The sequence below is a fragment of the Scomber scombrus genome, chromosome 8 (assembly GCF_963691925.1).
Source record: "Scomber scombrus chromosome 8, fScoSco1.1, whole genome shotgun sequence".
In the NCBI taxonomy this organism is placed as follows: Eukaryota; Metazoa; Chordata; class Actinopteri; order Scombriformes; family Scombridae; genus Scomber; species Scomber scombrus.
Window position 1 is genome coordinate 13,931,943 of NC_084977.1, and position 18,697 is coordinate 13,950,639.

An 18,697-nucleotide genomic window follows, 5' to 3' on the forward strand; every position below is an offset into this window, starting at 1 on the left:
TTTACTGGCGTGCCTTCCTGTAAGGTTAACGGGCTGATGTCACTGCGGACACTCAGTGATCCATGCCCTGGTGCTCGCATGGCACTCACTGGCTGGCACACTGCTTCCCCGGCCCCAGCATTAGCCTCGCACCATTCACCAAAGGGAGCAATTAAAAGCCCGCAGTAGAGCAACCGTATATTACGGCCCAATAGGATTCATTTATTTTCTTGGGGACGGTGGCATTTTGGGTTGGACGAGGATCATGCAGAGCTCGGCCGTGCATGATCCTTGGTTTAATGTGATTATGAAATGAAAATACCAGAGTAGGAAATGTGCTCTACATGGGTCTGTTTGCATGTTTGTGTTAGCGATTGTGTGTGGGAGGCGGGTGAATCAAACTGGCATTGCCAGCACTTGGCAGAGGGACATTATTACTGCTCTGTATGAGGGAATCCAAAAGCGCCAGTTGCTTTCTAAGTGGATTCATTGCTCTCTAATGTTGTCTTGTTGACTGCTATCTGTTTGTGTTGTGATTCATGCTGGAGTTGTAGTATGTCCAAATAATATAAACAAAAACAATATGATGGGCTATTAATTACAAATCTGTATTCTTCCAGAAGTGTTTACTTTTAGCCTGTCCGCCTTACTCTCTTCAGGTGGGCCATGGTTTACATCCATCCAATGAGTCAGTGATACTCCAGTGGGCAGGCCAAATCCCTGGACAGGTTTGACTCTTTCTATGGCAATTTTATACTAGTCGCTTTAATTTATCTTTAGTGACAATTTAATCAAGAATTATTTTACCCTATCCAGGTGCGACACATAGGCTTCTCAACAGGCTGGGGCTCAGTTGGGGAGTTTAAGATCTGGAGAAAGGAAGACTCTGATGAGAACCATAATGAGGCCTTCACTCTGGGGGTCCCACACAACATGGTGCCTGGATCTGAGAGGGCCACTGCTTTTATGATAGGTAAACTTGTTTATGTGTGCAACTCAAGTGTATTTGTATTTTTGTGCACAAGAATTAACGTTTACTTATTATTGTCATCATACCTTAAAGCTTTAGCTTTCATTAATCCGCTAAGCATACAATTCAACTAAAATGCATTTTGCAGTGTGAATATCTGATGTGTGTGTGTCTGTGTGCGTATGCATCTGTATCAGGGGATGTGATGGGGCCAACTCTAAATAACCTGGACAAGCTATTGCGGCTGCCATTTGGGTGTGGAGAACAGAACATGATCCACTTTGCTCCCAACGTCTTTGTTCTGAAGTACCTGCAGAAGACCAGGCAGCTCAGCCCTGAGGTCGAGAATGAGGCAACTGACTACCTGCTGCAAGGTACAAAACATGAAATATGAGCTTTGCACACTTATTTACTTGTAATTTAAAAACATATCTTTTAGTAAAATGTTTTCCTGATGTATTCACAGCAATTTGCTTTGTATATCTGAAAAAATTCTAAAAATGTAAAGATATTAATTGGAAGCTAATTATCAGGAGCGCCTGTGCTCTTATTTCATATACACAAACTGGTTTATTAGACCGTTTGTTTTGGACATACCTGAATCGGTTATGCAATGTTTGACACTAAAATGAAGGATTGACTCCCGTATCACAGTTGCCACCCACTGATAATACACAGATAATGGGTTTTGTCCAGTGATGTCCTGCATTTCAAAGTTCACACTGTCATATCTTCAGTTAGCTAGCAGCTGTTTAAACACTGAAAACAAGATGGTCAATTAAGTTCTCAGTGTGTGTTTTGAATCTCAACAATTCGAATCCCTTCTTGACCTTCCCTGCAAAAAGTGGATTCATAGTGAGCGGAAGGATTTTTAAAAAAATTGCTGGCAAGTTGTATACTGTTGTTGGGTTTTCTGGAAACTACTGAAGTGAAGTTTACCTTGGATAATGGGTTATGTTTTTGGAACTGTGGATTTCTTGACAGAGGAACCTTGGCCTGGCTGGCACTAAATACTTTGGATCATGGATTGGAACATAAAGCTGGATGTTGTTACCCAGAGCTCCCCTCATCCGTTTTCTCCACTTATACCCTTGCAAAAATCTCCTGTTGTTGAGGAAAACCTCACCTTCAGTTAGTCTCACCAGAATCTCATAGGGTGCCATACCAGGGACAGGCCACCTTGCAGATGCATGTAACAGAGTTGTGCACAAGAATTGAACTGGTGGCATGAGTTATTCTTACCATCCTGACATTGGAAAAGACATTGAGGTTGACCTTGAGCTGGCAGAATGGACTGCACCAAAAGAGAATAAGCCAAAACACACATGTAGCATTCTTGCACCAGTTTATGATGGGGAGGCTCAAAGGACTTGTGTAGATGTGTAAGTAGCCTGAAGAGCCCAGAAAAATACACACATGTCGACAAGGAAGTAGTGGTATTTTTCACAAATAAGTTCATCCTTCAGCACCACATTCCTTATAAAGTAGCAGAGGTTTTACAACATTAAAAGTGGGAATTCTGCTGCTGGGTTGAATAAAGTCCAGAAACAAAAGTACTATGATTTCCATATTAACCAAATGTTGAATTTTTATGAACAAAATAAGTGGCTTGTGTTGGAATTGACCAGCATGGAGCACCTTTGTGCAGTTGCTCTTGCACAATTTCATTGACTAATGCGAAATGCTACATCATGTAACTACGTCAACAACAACAGGGGCATGACCAAGCATAGGCTACTTGGTATTATGTGCTATGTAGAAATAGGTTGGGTTATGTTCATCATGCTGCACCTCATTTGCTGGAAGACCATAGTTCCTCTCTCTTCAACTTTCCACCTCGCACATTGTGCAGGGATGAAATATATCAAATGAAAGACAGAAAAGCATTTCAGGAAAATACCACATGGTAGTGCTGCCAAGTGTTGCTTTCGCCAGAGACCACCTTGAAAATGTAGCCCAGAGTCCAATCTTACCTTGCTGCTTCTGGTCTCCTCAGTCTGAATTAAGATTACTTGATGAAAGAAGAACTCTTAGTTACCACCCTGGCCATTTATCAAACATTAAGTAAAATCTTCCTGTTACCCCCCCCCCCCCCTAATTATACATGCTTTTCTGAGTTCACCATAGGGTCTGTTTTCAAAAAAGTATCTATTGTGATGTAAAAAAAATAATCAGTCAAAGTATACCCCACCAACCCTCCCATTCTTTATTCTTATCCAGGCTATCAGAGACAACTGACCTACAAACGGCAGGATGGATCCTACAGTGCCTTTGGCGAAAGGGATTCCTCTGGCAGTATGTGGTAAGTCATTGTAGGTATAGCTGTTGAAGTTTACACAACTCATACCAGCCAATCTATGCTTAGCTGTGGCCACATTCTTCAGCTTTAACTAGGACATAGGTTGCTGGCCAAAGCAATGAAGGTTTTATCAGCATCTCAGTACGCTGTGCTCAAATTAATCCATTTCTGTTGGTGTGTTTAAATCAAGGGTGAGTTTTTCCTCTGAGTGTTTATTTCATGTTTACACTCCCTGGGGGCAGGCAGGCAGACAGAACCATCTCTTAATATTTATAAAACTGAAATCAATGCTCTCAATGGGGAGCTCCAGTGCTTGCATTTTGAGGCCCACGCACAATGTGCATACCTCTGGTTGATTTATGAGCTGAGGTGGATATTATGATATTTAATAGAGCTAACACTGTGAAACAGCAGGTTACATAAACAACAGAGAATCGTAAACAAACTGCATAATTGGATCCCTGAGGTAGGCAAAGCTGTCAAGATTTATTTGCTGTTAATCAGGGTTCATATCCGTGGCACTGAGTGGACCCATGCTGCTTTGGCCCCACAGACGAGCTGTTAATGCTACCATTGGAGACAGTGTTATAAGTTGTCTGGAGCCACTTCACCAAATGGCTCTTTACCTTTTTTTTGACATGGCCTAGAAAATCGAAGTGGTGCATGCTTCCTAATGACTCACTACCTGAGTGTAATTGGTAACATTAAACTGCCATGGAAACCTTGAATTCTTCCCCTGATGACTGTGAGAGGATATGAGGATGTAACAAGCAGCGGTTTTCCTTGAAGCCCGGGGCAACAAGTGTGGTTTGTGGGCACAACACAGATGGTGAACCTTCAGTAAACCTGTATCACACTTTATGAATCCATCAACAACATGCTTGCATCCAAAACAAGCTCAGCTTTTGTTTTACTTCCAGAGTTCATGAGTAGAGCAGTGCATTTATTGCCTGCTTAAAAGTACCCCGTAATGCAGTGTTAATGTATTCCAGCTTGTAAAAATGTATCTGAGTGGAAATAGACAGGATCTAATGAAAAGATTGGACATAATGATACAAGCTATAAGCTGCTGCAGTAATAGTTTGCTGTGCAGTGCTGGCCACACACACAAACACATGCACAGGTATAAGTATATTACTATACTTATGCAGACCTTTTGTTGACAAACTTCATTTCCTACATTCAATTTCAACTTTCATCTTAATTCCAAACTCAAGGGCTAAATTTGTTCTTTGATTTCTTTTAATCTTGTGCCATTATTTTATGCGCAAGCCCCATGAGGTTTTTGCAGGGTGCGCACACACAACAAACAACCCAGCTCCCCATTTTCACTGTATTCCTTAGCCCTGCTTTTCTATACCCCCCTTTTAAAGACCAGCTCAGGGTGTAAGAGCATGAACCTCCACAGCAGCACCAAAGTGAGGGCTCAAGTATCTCTCAAACCTCGATAGAAAAGCAATTTTTCTAATAAAGGAAGCCTTTAAGTCTCACGTACAGTATTTAGTGACAAAGCTGAGGTCTCTGCTAAACTGAAAATTACTTTTAACGAACCACTCCTTATATAATAACCTGTGGGAGTGGGGCAGCACTTCATTTTCTCTGACAGTTTCAGTCCTTGGCTGTACATGTTGAGGCTGGCATGGCATTTGTGTCTGCCCAAAAGGACTGATCTGACAGCGTTAGCAGGGTTGGGGGCCTGAATACCAGAGATTGAAAGAACTGATATCTGCTTCTGCATTAAGCTAGTGTCTATTTCCATTTCTGTACCAAACTGGAAAACCAAACTTTCTTCCCTTTTTTTTTTTTTTTTCTTAGCTATTGAGCCATTGTAGAGGTGTGTTTTTGTAAATTATTAATATTTTTTTTGAAAGTAAGCTATTTATGGTCTGTGTGTTCACCAAATATTAAGTCAGAAAGGTTTGTCACATAATTTGAAGAGGCAAGGAAACAGCAGCTTCAAAAACAAATGATTAGAATTGAAAATATAGACACTTCCACCATGATAATAGAGAAACTGATCAGCCACAGCCAGACATATGCTAACATTTAACTGGTGCCTTGATTTAATTTCCCAAAATAGTTGCGATAGTAACAGCGGTATCACCTGATCCATCTTTTCAGCTTCAGTAGTCCCAAGGCAGCCAGTTAGCAAACCCCTTCATAGTAATATGCTGTCATAATCCAGTTTAATCTAAATGTAAGTGATAGACCTGTGAGTGCTTTCCAAAACAGCATACCATCAACTTCTCAACAGTGGAAGGCAAAGTCCAGCTCATAACATTCCCCTTGAAGCTTGTCAACCGAGGCTTTATCATGGAGCACACCCATGTATTGTCTTTTTAAAAAATCCTTCAGATCTACCCTTTGAAGTACGGTGCTGGATAAGGGTAGCTCAAAAATGGGATTTGGGGGTGGGAAAAAAAAAATAAAAGAGGGGGGGAGAATCAGCAGTGGGTTACCCCAGCCAAGGGCCTTGTGGTGGAAATGAGCCTGTCGAGTGTTTCCTTCCTTCCACAAACTAAATCATATTTACACTTTCCAGTACCTTTCCCTGGGGCCAAACTTTTAAAGCCTGTGACACAATATTACTTAACATTATAAAAATTCCAACAGGCTTGCGGCTTTATCCCTACTTTTGTCTCCGGGGAGGAATAACATCCAGCCAGGTTCCAACCAGGGAAGATTTAATGTTTTGCTTTATGAGAGCAGGGCTCTTTTTTTCCTACTCATCTCCCTTGGTGCTGTTTCTTGGATTGTGCTCTCACTTACGAGTTGCGTTGAGAAATCAGTGCACGACCTGTTTGTTTATTTCTCCATTTCCATCTTGTGTTTCTTTCTTTTTATGGTAAGCAGCTTGCCTCATCCTATAAGTCAGTTGTGGTCAGGGGGTGCTGTAATGGAATGTCTTGCTGTCACTGAGGAGATGTTGGCCAACGACTGCAGCTTTCGACCACTACCGGGAGGTCTGTTGTTTATGGATGAGTGTGTGTTTATTAGCTCAGCCGTGTCCCCCAGGGCTGACCTTGGCCTTTCTCCGTGGTTCCCCTGGTACTTCTCCACCACGGCCCACTAAAACCATGGCTCATATACTTTCAGTTGCACTCCCAGGCCAGCCAGATTCACAACCTTCATCCCTGGGATTTGTGTTTGTATAAGTTGCGGAATGCTTTTGGGGAATCTCCGACTCGCATGCAGAAACACACTTGATTGGCCCGTGTGAGATTTCACATTCTCAAGAGCACAGCTGCCGCATCCTGTAGTGGTGATCAAACCCTGCCGCACCCATCTGCTCCCCTGCTCACTTCCTTTCTCTTTTCCATTTCATCAGATCCATCTATACATACCAGTCCTCTCTCCCTCTGTCCTTGACAAAAACATCCCCTCCATCTACCCTCCTCTCTATCAGCCCCCCTCCTCCCTCTGTTGACAGATTGAAAGAGTGTGACTGGTTAGAAAACTTCACACTCAGCTGAAAAATGGTTGCCTTCCAGCTCTTGTGAAGTTTGATAGTTAAGTATTTTTTCAGGATTTGCCAGCACATGTTTTAAAGGATCTTTGATATCTTTTCTCTCTTATCTCCTTCCCCCAACCCATCTGTATCTCTCTCACCCCCTCCACTTCCATCTGTCCTCTAGGTTGACAGCATTTGTGCTGAAGTCCTTTGCTCAGTCTCGGGGTTTCATCTTCATTGACCCCGAGGAGCTTCGTGCTGCCAAATCCTGGCTCATCAAACATCAGCGAGATGATGGCTCCTTCCCTGCCATGGGGCGCATCCTGAACAAAGACCTGCAGGTAGGCCTGGGTCTGCATGGGGGTGGGGTTCAGGGAGTTCCTGCGCTTACAAAGCAGGACGAAATGTGAATGCCACAATTTTTTATGAAGTCCTGAAATACTATCCATCATGAAGAGAAGGGATTCTTTTTTTTCATCCCTGATGTCATCAGGGTTATCTTGAGTTAGACTTCAAATATTTGACAGAACCTGTTATAAATCGAGAACACAGAATATGAAAAATGAAAACCTTTAACATGTATGAAGTTTAGGATCCAGTGTTATTGTTTAAGCTTGGATCATACAAAGAAGTAAAAGTCCGATTTTTTGGCCTCTGCTGCTTCAATTTTGACCATTCTTTTTAAAAATCTGTCTCTCATAAGTCCCTCAACTTCATGGAAGTGCAATCCTTAATCAGTCATGTGCCCCTTTAAACTTTATGAATCCGAATTCCTCTCTATAATTGTGTTCTCAGTGTGTTTGTGTTTCAGCTGAAAGCTGATTTGAAGATATTCATTTTGATTTTGACAAGATGGAGTTTTCTGCATCAACTATCAATTAAGTTAAAGCTAATGTTTCATCTACAGGGAGGGATCCATGGGAAGATCTCACTCACTGCTTATGTGGTAGCAGCTCTCTTGGAGACAGGGATAACAACAGAGGTAAGCAGTTCAGCAAAGCCAGTGCAGTGCTGCTCCATCACAGATACTACTTAGTGCTTAACTAAACCGTTTTAATTTACCAAGCTCATTGGAAAAAAAATCTGCTTTCCTTGATCCTGTCACCTACACTTGATGCAGTGGTATAAAAATTGGTTCATAATTTCAGTGGGTTAAAAGGAGTGAGTCTTTTAATCATCAAGAGCAACATGTAGTGCACTACCCATCCCACTTGAACCAATTACTCCTGTAGCCCATCCTCCCAGCCTGAGTCGTGTGTGAACGTATTGCTGCATTCCTGATAGTTGTGAAGATGGATGTGCTGGCAGTCAGCCTACTCATATTTGTTATGCCCCATTGCTGCTAATCTAATCACGTTTTGGACTACATCATAAGATTCAGGCTGATGTGCAGAGACAATTGAGTCCTGTGAAAGACACCTTGGTTGCATTCCTCTCTCTCTCCTTTCTGCCTTTCGCCTTGGCACTCTACTTTTCTCTCTGTTTTAGACTTCTTTACTCTCTCACTCTTCAATAATTAAAAATCATATGTACTGTTCAATCACTAATAGACACGATAAAATGACAAGAAGGAATTCTGCTGAGATTGTCGTCAGCATTATGAAAACTTCTTAACCTCAGATTGTTCTTGTCTTTGCTCTCAAATTGTCTACATAGTTGACTCTTTATTTAGCATCTCCTCTCCCTGGCTCCTCTCCATCCATCTGACTCCTCCTTTCGTCTGCTATCTATCCCAAAGGGCTTCTTTTCAGAATCTGTCCTTTTACAACTGATAAAAACCTAAAAGGTATCCTTCACATCAAAGCAGACACTCCATCCCCCTTCCAATTTCACTTAATTAAAAGATGACTGCAGCAATTACAGTGAGTGGCTCTGGAGGCCTATCATCTCATGGATGAGAGGGGAAGGTCACATCTGCATGAGATGAAAGTCTACTCTCAACTTTTTAATGGCCAAAATGAATGTTTATTCAATAACGGCATGCGAGCAGAGGAGATGGTTGTGAGCGTGGACGGGGACAGAGCAGCCTCTAAAATATAAATGGTGAGAATGGTAGTGGTGTGTGTGTGTGTGTGTGTGTGTGTGTGTGTGTGTGTGTGTGTGTGTGTGTGTGTGTGTGTGTGTGTGTGTGTGTGTGTGTGTGTGTGTGTGTGTTAGGAAAGGGTTGCCAAAGGTCATGTAAGAGGCATATCTGATGATCCCAGTAGGGAAATTTGGTTGCCGAAGCTAGATAGTCAGATCAACCAGACACTGTGTCCTAGTTCAATATTGTATACAAAACTCCCAAAACAAGAAATTCCACTTTTGAAAAGGCCACTTCTGCAACGTCTTTTAAGCTTTCGATCATTATCTTTATCACATGTTCCTTTGTTTTTGTGTAATGTGCTACCTGGTCCAGGAAGAGAAGGTGGCAGTGGCCAAAGCCAAGGATTTCCTGGAGAGTAACACCTACTCCGCCGATGACCCTTACACCACAGCCCTGTCTGCATACGCCCTGGCTCTACTACGCAGTCCTTACGCCCCGCTTGCCCTGCGCCGCCTCAACCACATGGCCATCACACAAGGTACTCATCACTGTGAGATTAACAAATGACTGGAAGCTCATTCATTCACGTGTTCTGTAATAAGACATTAAAAAATCACAGTGAGAATATATTAATAATGTATAAATACACAGCTTGTTTCTTTGGTTAAATTTTTGCAGCAGCACAAGACCAATTGTGAAAGAAGCTTCTTTGGTCCTCAGCTATGGTTCAGTCCGCTCCTCCCTTTTCCCTTTTCCCTTTCAGTTTTTTATCTCTATGTTGGTTTCCTTTGGCCATTTCCCTCTCTTCCTTTTGACGTTAAAATTCTGCAAGTTCTGTCACATTTGTCTGACTTTAGAGGAAGTTGGAGGACAATTGATCACAATTATTTTAGTTGCCAAGCACAATAAAGGCACATAACTTGGTTGTATGGTTGTTGAAAGATGCTGAAAATTTAAATGTTATTTCAGTGATTCATATGATACAGGATGCCCTCTCCAGCCTCTCTGTGTTTATCTCACTTTGTTTGTCTCTGCAGATGGACTCACCCACTGGAGCCTGACTGGCAGTACTATGACAGATGAGGACACTTTCATGGGCTTCAGTGATGGCCTCTCTCAGTCAGGTACACGGAATAGCTACTAGAATTTAGTATGCACCCTCTATTGGAAAAAGTACATAGAGTACAGGTCTGTTACCCTATTATACTTGTTTCAAAGAGGCCTGTGTAAAAATTAATAGTAAAACTCTGTTCCTCCTGTCATCCTGGTACACATTTCTCCAAATAAAACTCAGAAACCAAGTAAGAATCCTGATGTTTGTTCACAGTGGTGTCAGCAGAGGTGGAGATGACAGCCTATGGCCTTCTGACTTACACCCTCCTTGGCGATGTGGCGTCTGCCCTGCCTGTGGTCAAATGGCTCTCCCAGCAGAGGAATGCCCTGGGTGGCTTCTCTTCCACACAGGTAGCCCTTTTTCCCGGCTTATCTTTCCTTTGGATCACATACATGCAGCAGCATCAGTATAAACTTGACTTTTCTTAAACCTCTTGTACCAGGACACATGTGTAGCTCTGCAAGCTCTGTCAGAGTACGCCATCCTGTCCTATGTTGGAGGGGTCAACCTCACCATCTCACTGGCCTCCACCAACCTCGACTTCCAGGAGACGTTTGAGCTCAACAGGGACAATAAGAAACTCCTTCAGAGCGCCAAGGTAAACACATCCATTGTTTTGTTTTTTATTAAGGGTACTTCATTTGTGTTTTTGTGTGCAAATGAGGCATAATCCATTTGTTTAATATATAAAGAAGTGGAACTGTGATATTAAAAATGACAGCTTGTTAAATGCTTTTGAGCACTTCAGAAGGGTCATTTCACTCAAGAGGAACTGCACTTTAATGCAATTTAGTAATGTTTCCCTCTTAATTACAGTGACTGATGAGTGTGTATATACCAGAGCCACACTCTGGCATTCAACATTAATCTCTGTTTCCATGTCCGGCTGTTTAGTAGCCAAAACATACTGCCAAACCAAACCAAGCTTAACTGGGCTGGATTTCCCAAAAGCACCTTGTTGGTCTGTCTGATTTAAGAACTGTGCTTTATGGGCCTGTTTGCCCACACATTACAAACTTTACAGTGTGGGCATGAACTACCTCGGTCAGGGCACTGTGGTGTGAGGTCAGCCAGAGCAGTTCAGGTGAGAGTGCAGTACATCCTCTCTGCCGGGCATGTTCTTCTGCTGAGATTAGTGGTGTCAGCTTAATTGGGGGCAATTAAGGCCTGCTGGTTAGTAGCCAGGGAACCACTAGTGGCAGTGCAGCAGCCTACAGCATTCATTCACTTGATAAATGGCTCATTCACCTCTCCCTGCCCCCTCTGACTCTCTTTGTTTCTCCTCTTTCTTCTCTATTTCTGTCTCTCTCCCCCTCTCTCTCTCTCTCTCTCTCTCTCTCTCTCTCTCTCTCCTCTCTCTCTCTCTCTCTCTCTCTCTCTCTCTCTCTTTCTCTCTCTCTCTCTCTCTCTCTCTCTCTCTCTCTCTCTCGCTCTTTTTCAGATTCCCAGTATCCCCACAGGCCTTTTTGTCAGCGCTAAAGGAGAAGGCTGCTGTCTTATGCAGGTATTGTAGTGCTACACACACAAGCTCACACACACACAGACACATTTGCAGTCTTGAACATTGCCCAAAAAGGAACTGTAATGCTGCACTTACTTCATCGGCTCACAGCAAGAATTTGCCGGCAGGGGAGAGTCAGTCGCCCCGTAATGCCCAAATTTCTCCCTGTAAATTGGAGTAATCTGGTAGAGTTTAGCCAATTGTTTTGTTATGTGTTGATCATTCCTGTTGATTCTTGTGGTCCCCTGGACAGGGTGCTGTTTAAGTCCTACCTTGTCACGGACAAACAAAAGCCCCTTTCATAAACAATAGGAGTCAATTTTTTCTTCTTTGCTGGATGATGATATGTCTTCTCTCTTTATCACCCATGTTTAAAAGTTTGTCCACTTGAAAACCAAACAAGGCAAACATGATAACGCATATGTAATCAAAGATGTTTACAATCCCATTTTTGGAAACATGCATGTGCATGAGACAGAGCCAGCTACAGCAGCGGATGTTGTGTTCTGCTGTGCAATGCCTAAAACGTCTTCCAACTTGTTCTCCTCAGTGAGTTTCTCACACACAAACACACAATTTCTTTCTTCAGACCTCTCTACTTTCCCTCTCTCCCCTCTTTCCCTCCATCCACACCTCTCTGTGCGTCAACACACCCCTCTGACAGCCCCTCAGGGCAGCAGCACCTGGGCTCTAATGAAATACAAGAGCGGGGCAATCAAAGAGACCCGCCTGTGTGTATGTTTGTAGACATACTGTATGTGATGAGTATATATCCTGTGCCTAAGGATTATCATTTAGTAGCTTTGCAAAGGTCTCAAATCAGACTGGATGATTTATTCAGAATGTGTACAGTTCTGGGAAAAATAATCTTGTGTGAAATTAAAAAGCACATCAAAGCAGTGAGTTGTCCTGAGGGTGAAATAGTAGTCTGCTGAATGCATGTCTTGTGTCCAGTGAATATGATTTGTGGTTTATGCTTCAAAAGTTTTTTTTCTTCGTTTTTTTTCCTGAATTTCTAGGCCGGAGGTCCTTAATGTTTGCATTCTAAGTAGTTTGTTGCCAGTCCTTGGTGCCAAATCTTGTGTTTTTCACATAGTTGTCAAAATTTTATGTATTCATTTTCTCATAGAAAAAGTTATTTATTCATTTTATTCATATTTATTTTACAGATTGCTCCCTCAAATACCAAACATTTGGCAAACAAATTAAGACTTGCTATGAGAGCAGACATTATGACAAACTATCAGCTGATCTGACATATAATGTTTCCATAGGTGTCAGCTTGTCATTGGTCCTATCCACTGTATCCCAAATTGGGAATACCACTTCAGGGCCTAATGTCCTAATCACAAAGGGAAATATTTAGTTAGAAAGAACTTCCCAATGCAAGGGTTCCAAGTCAAAAACAACCAAGACAGTGAAAGGAAAGGTGAATTTAGCAGGCATTGAACAGTCTGTTCAAAAACCTCACCATCTTTGTTTTGTTTTCCCTGTGGAAAAAGCCTGGTTTCAAACACACTTCAACCACTTCTCTCTGTGTGCCTGTAGATTGATGTTTCGTACAACGTACCTGACCCAGTATCCAAGCCAGCCTTTCAGCTCAAGGTGGACCTGAAAGAGCCTTTTCAGGAACGACACCTACAGACCCCCTCCTCCCGTCATCCTACCTCGCGCTCCCGTAGCCGTGCCGACAACCGCTCTGAGCTCAACCGGAAGCGGCGGGCACCCATCGACGATGATGACCCAGCAGCCCACCAGGACAAAATGGACTTCCACATCTCCTTAGAAGTTTGTGCCAGGTAGAACGCACACACTGTGCACAAGTACAGAAACTGACCCTACACATATGCACAGCTCTGCTGCTACAGCTCGTACCCCCAAAACCTCATCCTGACTAACTGTCTGTCTAGGTGGCTGCATTCAGGCTCATCAAACATGGCAGTCATAGAAGTTCCCATGATTTCTGGTTTCCGAGCAGATGTGGAAAGTCTAGAGCGGGTATGTAATCACATTAACACACATACACACACACACTTTATCGAAGGTTTTGAGACTGGACATCATCCTGAACATACACAGATCCATAGACACCCATCGTTGTTGGTCCTAGTGGCTCACAGATAGATAGGCAAGTAAGTGGCAGGCAGGTAGAAAGAGACAGATGCGTCCACATCTGGAGGCCATTTGACAAAAACAGTATGTCATGGAATTTATCCTCCTCTCCTCCTGTTTCATTTGCAGAATCCTTTGAAAACACCAAGCCCATATGTACACATTTACACCCACGCGATGCATCCCTAAGCTTACTCACATAAACAAACACACATATTGGATATGAATATTATTCTTGCAGTACACCTGAAGGTGTTTTGATGTAAGTATTTGTCAGAACAGGAAACTGTTGAGTGTTTACCTGACATTCTCGATGTTGTTAGAAGTTGTGTGGGACAACAGGAAAAATATTTCCTCTGTGATGCTCCAGGATACTTCACTTCCTTAAAATGGGGACAAGGCCTTTTAAGTGCTGGGTGTTACACACATGTGGAATCTGCACATGTTTGTACTTTAGCAGTCAGGGGAGTGGTCATTAAGGTGAGGGTCTTTTTATGGTGTTTTTTTTAAAGGTATGATAAGAAAAAGAACAGCCAGTTCAGGCCATGTAGAGTTACAATGTCTCGGGGCAATAGGCCACTGGGCCTCTCTAGGTCTGCAAGTCTAAACACACACACACACACACACACACACACACACACACACACACACACACACACACACACACACACACACACACACACACACTCGCCTCCTTATGCCATGTGGGGTTACACAATGGGCCGACTTATATTGTATGAACAGAACTGCATCATAGGAGTAACTGGGGTAGGATGGATGGGTCAATTGAGGAACGGTTATACTGATGGAAAGAGAGAGAAAGGGGAGGGAAATTTAAGGGCTAGATGCAGGTCAGCCACCCATCAGAAGTTTGTCCCTCATTACTAGACAGTTATAGGGCCTTATTCTGCAGGCTTCCCTCCCTAAAAGAGCCACCTCTGTGGATACCTGGGGAGATGTTAAACATGCACACACATACATGCACATATATACCACAGGGTGTGTGTCATTTGAGGCTGACCTGAGTTGTAGTGGCTAACAAGCTCAGTTTACACCCCTGCTGGCCTCCCTTGGAGTTTTACTGCTGCCTGCCCGACTGCCACTTACATTCCTCAATTTATGGTGGCAAGCTTGGCTTCTACAGTCATGTCTAGTTGCTTGCATGGATGCTGTAGTCATGAATGATTAGTCCACTGACTGACTGGGAGCTACCACAGCCATGGCATCTTATCACCCAATATAATGAGTTTTGTTTAACGACCCAGAACACACCATGGGTATAACATTTGAGCTATGGGAGTTCATTGGCAATTTTTTGCTACTAGATAGACAAACAATACTGTCGTAAACAGAAACAGTGTGTGTGTGTGTGTGTGTGTGTGTGTGTGTGTGTGTGTGTGTGTGTGTGTGTGTGTGTGTGTGTGTGTGTGTGTGTGTGTGTGTGTGTGTCTGTGTGTGAGAGAGAGAGAGAGAGAGAGCGAGAGAGACAGAGACAGAGTGCTGTGCATGTGTGTGTCTCGGTGGCGCCAGCTCAGGCTGAGCACCTCATAAACCCCTGCTGTCCAAAGGCTGCCACCTTTGACAGAATGAAAAATCCCCCTGTGGGGGGAATTAACTCCACTGGCTCTCTATGCACACACTCAGATTTGCAGTAAACAGCTTCCTCGTTACTCATTCATACACTCTCATATTTACTAGATATGGTCATGCTGGTCTGACCCAGCTATACATTTGTGTACGTGGTTCACAAAATATCAGGTAGACACTAAATAGAAAACACTGGGCAGGTGATCCCAGAGGAAAACCATGATGCCTTGTGGATTTCAACTATTATAGTCCCAGCCCTTGATTAGTGACCAATACATTTTCCACCCCAGCCGTCACGTCATGCTTGGGTGCATATAGTTTACATTCCTGTTGTGGCCCACAGAGCAAATGCAGACCATGTGGACTTTGACTGCTGAGTGGAAAGGGTACTGTACAACATAATGCATTTTAATATACTTGAAGTGTACATGTACGCAATGGGGATTAAGGACTTATGACAGCAGAGATCGTGGAATGTGCAAAGTGGGATTTCCTCATGGTTTCTTGGAGCATTTGGACATGTTAATCAGGGTTATCTTTAGTCTTGGATTAACATAACCCAGTGTTTTTGTTTAACACTTTATATTTAATCTGTAAATATTAAACCTTTATTAGCATGACACGGAGCTGTCCAGTCCACTGTGGTGCTGATTACTATTCATGTCCATGTCAGCAGCTACCACCTATGTCTATTTATGCTATTTGGAATCAAATGTTCAGCCAGCTGTAGTCACCACAAGCCAGAATGTGCATTTTATACTATAGATATATGACAGATGCACGAGGGAGAGGTATGGGTGAGTTTCTTCTTGGTTTTTATGAATAGATTGTGGCTTGTTTAACTGTTAGTATGCTAAATGAAATGTTGGCATGTAACTTTGAGCTGGTTTACAACATCACAAAATCACAAAAATGTTTTCCACCTTAAACAACAAAACACACAACAGAATTTCTAAGCAATTTCCAGGACAAAGCAAGATCTAATGATTTAAGGCTACAAAGCAGAATTTCTTAAATCCAGTTGTGGTTGTTTGTTTTTCTGTGTTGCCTGATTTATTGTGTCTTCCTAAACAGCTGCTGATGGACAAAAGAGTGGGTTTGAAGAGATACGAGCTAAATGGGAGAAAAGTGTTATTCTACTTTGATGAGGTGAGTTAAATCTAAATTCATGATGAATGAATCATGATGTATGTGTAATGATGTTGGATGAGGACAGTGTTCTTCATCTGTGATGGCACAAAGTTGGGGAGAAATATATGTGTGTATGATGGCATATTTGCATCTGTCTCCATAGCATTTTTTCTGTAAGTGTTTTTCTGTGTTTGTCATCCCATCTCAGATCCCCAGCCAGTGTATGACGTGTGTGGCCTTCCAAGCTGTCAGGGAATACATTGTGGGCAAGACAGCGCCTGTTCCGGTCAAGATCTATGACTACTATGAACCAGGTGTGCCTATGATGAATATTTTAAGTACTGCTCTTTAAAAAGTTGCAGAGCATGAAAGACATCTGTCTAACTCACCTTGATTTATGAAGTGGCTTTTTTTTTCTTTTTGTGGAAATTGGAATTTTTCTAGTTTATGAGCCAGTTATGGTGAGCATCATCATTGTTTTGTGTGTATGGATGTGTGAATGTGCTGGTGTGGGTCTGTGCTTATGCAGCCTTCGAGGCCACTCGGTTCTACAACGTGAGCGAGAGCAGTCCACTGGCACGGGAGCTGTGTGATGGACCCACTTGCAACGAGGTGGAGAGTTCAACCAATCAGTGGATAGGTGAGATGTATGCTATGTCCTTTATCATTCACTTATACCTGACTTCCAACAGTCTCTGACGAAAAAATTATTCTGCAGGTTTTGTGCAGGCGAGCCAGTGCAACAATGTGTTTGGCTGTCTGGAGGAGGAGCAGTTTGAGCGTTGCACTTGCTACAGGGATTGCGGTTACGATGGGGAGCCGGTTTGTGGATCAGATGGGCAGCTCTACCAGAACCAGTGTCAGATGGAGGTGTTTGCCTGTCGAAACGGGACACGCATCAAGCAAGTTCCATTGTCCCAGTGTCCAAAAAGTAAGAAACTCTCACACATTAGTTGATACTTAGTTCAGAGGTCTGGGACTGCTGCCTCACAACAGTCCACAATTCTCTCGTGCTGATGCTTGCACACTACTCCAGCCTGGTTCCAGACCTTTGAATGTCCAACCACAAGTCAGATTTGTCCAGCGATTTGTGTAGGTCCCTTTGATGACTGTTTCCTCCAGCTTAATAAACAGTCGACCAATCAGCTTAGTAGCTTGGTAGGCAGTTTTAAGAATTTTGATATTATCTTTCAAAATAGATAGCTGACCACCTACCTACCGTAGAAAAATAGTGGGAAAAAATGTTGTAGGTCCATGTACATAAATTAACAAACAGAAATAACAACTTGACATATCTCTTTTGGTGTAAAAAGGTATAAAATCAGTCCCTCCAGCATTAGGTTTTTTTGTTGTTGCAATTTTCGAACATTTATGTGACTTTTCTTTGGGTTTTTGTTTGTTTGTTTGTTTTTATTTGGCTATTTTTAAGATAAAACTGCAGGAAAATGAGAAAATTGCAAGTTGAAGGTGGTGTGACTACACTGTCATTTAAAACATTTGAGAATTGTTTTCACAGTCTTTTGCAGTTACTTTCATTGGCAAATTAGATGGGTTCACTTTCTTCATCATGTAATTTCACTTGAATGCGGGATGCAATGATGTTTCTTGTTGGTTGTTCTGATTAGACTGATGCAGAAAGTTGGTAGCCTTAGCAATTGGAAGTCTGATTCTCATGGTAAGACCAAATATCCCATGCCTTATTTTTTCCCGACCTGCAATCTGCTAAGTCCTGCCTCTATTCTACCTCTGATTGGATAGTACTTGTCCCTTTGTTGCTTAGGTTGATAAGGTCTAACCATGGGGAGTGAGATAGTTGGGGTTAACGTAAGAGTATCAGCGTCAGAGCCAATCAGAGGCAGAGTAGGGGCGGGTGTTAACAGAATGTGGGTGGGGAAAAAGATAATGCATTTCCCATAAATCCTGTCACTTCCTGTTTTGCCAGGTTTTTTTCAGTCAACAGGCATGGTGTATGAGAAGAGAGGTTGAAGAGACTCGATGACTGTAAATGAGCATGTTTTGTTTGAAAAGGCTTATTTTGTGCTGTAATGCCCTCAGCCGAACTCCTGTGAATTCAACCCGGTCTCACACAATATCAATACAAAATGGAGGATATTGATGGACTTGTCGCAATTGTCTTTCATTCTCATTGAAACGTATACACATTAAATTCATGATGATATATTGATATCAGAATATTCTTAATAGTATCTTTAATACAGAGAAATTGTTGGAATTTGCAAAATTGCAAGTACCCGCAAGTATTGCAGATATCGGTAGAATTCACAGTACCATAATAATTGTGATTCAAAGATCGCAATTTCCTGGAGGGACTGATAAAATGTCAGGTTGAGGTGAAATGAAATCAGGCTAACACTACTGGAATTAGATGGAAATAATTACATAGATGTGGAACAGCTCAAATCTGACACCGCTGTTTATCAAGTCCAGCCTTAGTTTAGTGTAAGTTAAAAGATTCAGAGCAGGAAATAGCTGGCAGCAATTTCTATTGAAGCTAGAGTAAACTGTA

At 42.4% G+C, this 18,697-nt stretch overlaps 1 protein-coding gene across 1 annotated transcript in view; it reads left to right on the forward strand.

Moving 5' to 3' along the window:
* Positions 1–18,697, forward strand: part of cpamd8 (C3 and PZP like alpha-2-macroglobulin domain containing 8) — a 41,685-nt gene that overhangs the window by 17,729 nt on the left and 5,259 nt on the right. Inside the window, exons 25-41 of the mRNA XM_062423753.1 lie at positions 639–707; positions 796–952; positions 1,147–1,323; positions 3,170–3,251; positions 6,884–7,040; positions 7,607–7,681; positions 9,098–9,263; positions 9,763–9,849; positions 10,053–10,189; positions 10,282–10,437; positions 11,281–11,343; positions 12,889–13,139; positions 13,251–13,338; positions 16,114–16,188; positions 16,379–16,484; positions 16,700–16,810; positions 16,889–17,101. Of these exons, the coding sequence (XP_062279737.1) occupies positions 639–707; positions 796–952; positions 1,147–1,323; positions 3,170–3,251; positions 6,884–7,040; positions 7,607–7,681; positions 9,098–9,263; positions 9,763–9,849; positions 10,053–10,189; positions 10,282–10,437; positions 11,281–11,343; positions 12,889–13,139; positions 13,251–13,338; positions 16,114–16,188; positions 16,379–16,484; positions 16,700–16,810; positions 16,889–17,101 (2,170 nt within the window). The remainder of the gene's footprint in view (positions 1–638; positions 708–795; positions 953–1,146; positions 1,324–3,169; positions 3,252–6,883; positions 7,041–7,606; positions 7,682–9,097; positions 9,264–9,762; positions 9,850–10,052; positions 10,190–10,281; positions 10,438–11,280; positions 11,344–12,888; positions 13,140–13,250; positions 13,339–16,113; positions 16,189–16,378; positions 16,485–16,699; positions 16,811–16,888; positions 17,102–18,697) is intronic.